We start from the raw sequence: 4243 nt of genomic DNA, 5'->3' as shown, positions 1-4243 counted from the left end.
GATCTCTTTGTGACCATATGTCAGTTAACTTCCTGACGTACATACCTGAAACCATTTGAGTAAAAATGTTTTAGCAGTTACTATTGCCAAACAAAAAATATATGCAAATGGAAAGAAATGCTGAGAGCATAATAGAAGAAAAAGGCAAACCTCAACTCTGAAGTGCTGTAATTTCCACTCTGTCACTTGGTGACTGAGTGCGTAGGATAACAGTGGAAAGAAAGAAGAAAGAAACAAAAGAACTAGAATTAAAGCTGTGGCTGCAAGTTGTCCACGAAATTATATGGTCCTAGTTTTTTGCTCTCATCAAACACTCTTCTCCTCTCCTCTCGAATCAAACCAAAAAGTTTGAAATTAATCTTACCAGAAAGACCCATGCTACTTTTCAAGATAGACAACGACCTTAATTTCTTTATCACACTCTTAAACCAACTAGTAGTACTCGTTATACAGTGCTCCAAAACTACTAAAACCAAAATAAAATAAAATAAATAGTAGTAATAACACTGAATCCGTCTTGTTAAAATACAATAGTAAAATTGCTAGGTGATGATACAGGCTACTTAAGTTTTGAATAAAAATTTGAGATTCAAATGTCACATAAACACTTGGAGAATGGACCAAAATTTATTTCTCCCCAAAAGTGTAGAAATATTATCAAAACTTACATTGTTTATGCAGTACCCCAAGGCCAAAACTCGGGGAAGTGGTGTAGATATGAGATTCCTTAAAGGCCAAATGCTAAAATATCCCTTCTCTTCAGTGTTTGACCGTGAAAAAAAAGAACACTGAAAAACAAAACAAAGGAAAAAGAAACTTAAAAGATAAGAGCAGAATCTCATATTACAAAAGCTAAAGATAAGAGCAATAAAACCCATATACTTTCATGATTTCATCTCTCTTGCCTTAAACTCTTGGTAGAGTCTTGTGCTTAAAATTTTCTTAACTACTAAAAAAGAATCCACTTTGCTTGAAACTCCAAAAACAAGAGAGTAAAGCTGGATAATAATTTGAGATGATCACATGTTGTTCAGTACACCTATGTTGTCTTTGACTCCATCTCATAATTAATGGGTTGATGAAAGTTTTTTTTCTTTTCTTTTCTTTTCCTTTCCTTTACTTTTTTTGATAAAGAGTTTGATATGATATGATTGATTTTTATTTTTCTTTTCTTTTATGGTAAGAAGTAAGGACAGAAAGCAAGATAGATAGATAAACATAGAGAGAGGCATATGCTTAGTTCATTGATACTTGAAGAAGCAATTGTTAGGTAATTGGGAGATATGTCAGGTGGTGGGTGTAGTATAGTTTGGTTTAGAAGGGATCTAAGAGTTGAGGATAATCCTGCACTTGCTGCTGGTGTAAGGGCAGGTGCTGTAATTGCAGTGTTTGTATGGGCTCCTGAAGAAGAAGGCCATTATTATCCAGGAAGAGTATCAAGATGGTGGTTAAAACAAAGCTTAAATCATCTAGATAGTTCTTTGAAAAGTCTTGGTACAACCCTTATTACTAAAAGATCATCTGATAGTGTTTCATCTCTTATTGAGATTGTTAAGTCTACTGGTGCTACTCAACTCTTCTTCAATCACTTATATGGTATGGAAAACAAAAGAACTGCTCTTATTTGTCATTAGATTCTCCTTAACCTTTGGTTCTTTTGTTGGTTTCTAGATCTTGATTTCTTTTTTAATGTTTAGTTGTTTTTAATTGATAAAATAAACACTTTTTTTCTTTCTTTCTTAATTTTAATCTTACTTACCCTAAATAGAATCTTTCAAGTTTCAATGTTTCATTAGAATGAACCCTTTGATGGTTTCTTTCCTCTTTTGGATATATACAATGATTGAGTCATAATTTTGCAATTTGGGGCCATTTTGGTTTTTGATTTTAAGTTTACCATTGTTTAATTCAGTCATTTCTTATAACACCATGCTTCTAAGAAATGATAGTGTTCTAGATTTTATTGTATATGATTATCAAATTACTTGTTGGATTGTACCTTCTGCTTGTCCTCCCATGCTTTTATGGTTTTAACTGCATATATTGACCATTCAAATTACTTTTGTGAATTGTAATATCTTAGTACTGCAGTTTATGTTTTACGTCTTTGTGCAGATCCAATATCGCTAGTGAGGGATCACCGTGCTAAGGAGCTTCTGGCTGATTGTGGCATATCTGTGAGATCGTTCAATGCAGATTTGTTGTATGAACCATGGGAAGTTAATGATGATCAAGGCCAACCATTTACGGTCTTTTCTGATTTCTGGAACAGATGCCTTAGCATGCCTTACGATCCAGCTGCGCCAATGTTACCACCTAAGAGGATAATATCAGGTTTGTCCTCTACTCTTCTCCAAAAAATTTATGCATTTTTTGTAGTTCAGAAAATTCTACTGCTCAGCAGTCGGCTTGATTTGTTGAAGGACTTGTTCCAAGTACTGTTTCTATTTATATAAATGTTGCACTTCTGCGTGCGTAAAATGAAATGAAGTTAGCATTACAGGATGGCTCGGAAAGATTAAACGCTTTATCTTTATGTTCATTCGAATTTACAAAAAGTTAGATGGTTCATTTAGGCTTGAAACTGTTGCTCGACCAAGCAATAGCTTGATTTCATCTTCAAGTTTGACCCCAACGGAGAATACGTCCGACGTTGGCTTCCGGAACTTGCTAGACTGCCTACCCAATGGGTACATCATCCATGGAACACGCCAGAATCAGTACTTCAAGCTGCTGGGGTTGAACTAGGGTCAAATTATCCTCTTCCCATTGTGGGATTAGAAGCAGCAAAAGCCCGGTTACAAGAAGCACTATCTGATATGTGGCAACAAGAGGCAGCCTGGAGAGCAGCAATTGAGAATGGAACTGACGAAGGTCTCGGTGAATCTATGGAATCAACACCCATTGCGTTTCCTCGAGATATCCAGATGGAGATCGATATTGAACCTACTAGAAATAACAACAACAACACTACACCTATGGTCAGGCACCAAGAAGATCAAAGAGTCCCTAGCATGACTTATTCATTTCTAAGAATTGAAGAGGAAGAAGAATCTTCTGTTGATCTGAGAAACTCACCTGAAGAAACCAGAGCAGAAGTACCGACAAACATGAATATGGGTATGGATACTCGTACAGAAGAACCAAACCAAGGAGGTGTTCAAGTGGTTAGAGCCGTTGTTAACAATGCCCGGCGGTTTGACAATTTCGGGTTGCAACTGCAAACTGCTGATTCCTCCACAGCAGAATCTTCAAGTAGTAGCAGAGAGAGAGATGGGGGTGTTGTTCCAGTTTGGTCTCCATCTTCTAGCTTTTCAGAGCAATTAGTGGTTGAAGAAAATGGTATAGGCAGTGGGTCTTCTTATTTGCAGAGACATCCTCAATCACACCAAATAATCAATTGGAGACGACTCTCACAAACAGGGTGAGTGAAACCATTTTCAACTACTTCTTCTGTAACGATGCAGTAACTTAGCTTAAACAAATTGATGCATCTCTCATGGACATGTTTTCCTCAAATTATGACCGACTGTATTTAGTTCATCAAGTTTTCATATTAGTAAAGCTAATAAGTGATGGTGCTAACAGATGAAACGTCTAAACGAAACAGGGGAAGAAGCTGGGAGATGGACAATATGGTGCAGCCTAATGCGATCGGCTAAGATCATAAGTTGACCGATTACCTCATTTTGAATGACTCCTGTCTCTCTAATCTGCTGGTATAGAAGATGTTAATCTTTATGCCAAGTTTAGACAGGTAGTCTTAACTTCATTTACTGCCCTCTCTTTTTGTTTTCTCTGTACCATATATAGTTCTGTATAGTAATTGTTATTCGCATAAGGTGAGAGATGAGTGTGTTATAAGAAAATGATCAAGTGTAGCTCTGTAATAAACCAGGTTAATGTTTTCTCCATTACTTGAGAAGACATCTATTCTCTTTTTTAACAGTTCCGCTGAGCTCTGTAATAAACCAGGTTAATCTTTTTCAACATGAGAAGTTATCATGTTGAAATAACATTATGTACGTGTTACCAACAACCACTTCTAGAGTAGAAGAAAAAGAAAAACAAAGAAAACTGAATGTCAAGAAAGCTAATGGCACGGATCATAATAAAGATGAAGAGATTATAGGCTCATAAGAAAATTGGGCCTGAAGTAAGTGATGTGGTGGCTGCAGAATTGTATGACTGGTAATTTGTGGGAATGAGTAGCTAGTTTGAGCAAGGTAGTTAAAAGATGTAA

The 4243-nt window shown here is 36.2% G+C and overlaps 1 protein-coding gene across 1 annotated transcript; it reads left to right on the top strand.

The window, feature by feature from the left end:
- The first annotated feature begins 784 nt into the window (after window positions 1-784).
- Window positions 785-4018, top strand: LOC113331847 (cryptochrome-1-like). The gene is made up of 4 exons (XM_026578499.1): window positions 785-1596; window positions 2116-2453; window positions 2607-3424; window positions 3611-4018. Exons 1-4 carry the CDS (start codon window positions 1284-1286, stop codon window positions 3660-3662), a joined length of 1521 nt encoding a protein of 506 aa, XP_026434284.1. The 5' UTR covers window positions 785-1283; the 3' UTR covers window positions 3663-4018.
- The last annotated feature ends 225 nt before the right edge of the window (window positions 4019-4243 follow it).

Source organism: Papaver somniferum, unplaced genomic scaffold (genome assembly GCF_003573695.1).
Source record: "Papaver somniferum cultivar HN1 unplaced genomic scaffold, ASM357369v1 unplaced-scaffold_128, whole genome shotgun sequence".
Classification (NCBI taxonomy): Eukaryota; Viridiplantae; Streptophyta; class Magnoliopsida; order Ranunculales; family Papaveraceae; genus Papaver; species Papaver somniferum.
The sequence above is the reverse complement of the archived record's forward strand: the minus strand, read 5'-3'. Positions and strand labels throughout refer to the sequence as shown.

What these genes read in the sequence shown, in the direction of transcription:
- LOC113331847 (XM_026578499.1), top strand. Translation starts at nt 1,284, where the DNA reads ATGTCAGGTGGTGGGTGTAGTATAGTTTGGTTTAGAAGGGATCTAAGA. An exon ending in AAGTACTGTTTCTATTTATA is followed by an intron (nt 2,454 to 2,606) that starts TAAATGTTGCAC and finishes ACCAAGCAATAG; the next exon opens with CTTGATTTCATCTTCAAGTT. An exon ending in AGACGACTCTCACAAACAGG is followed by an intron (nt 3,425 to 3,610) that starts GTGAGTGAAACC and finishes TAAACGAAACAG; the next exon opens with GGGAAGAAGCTGGGAGATGG.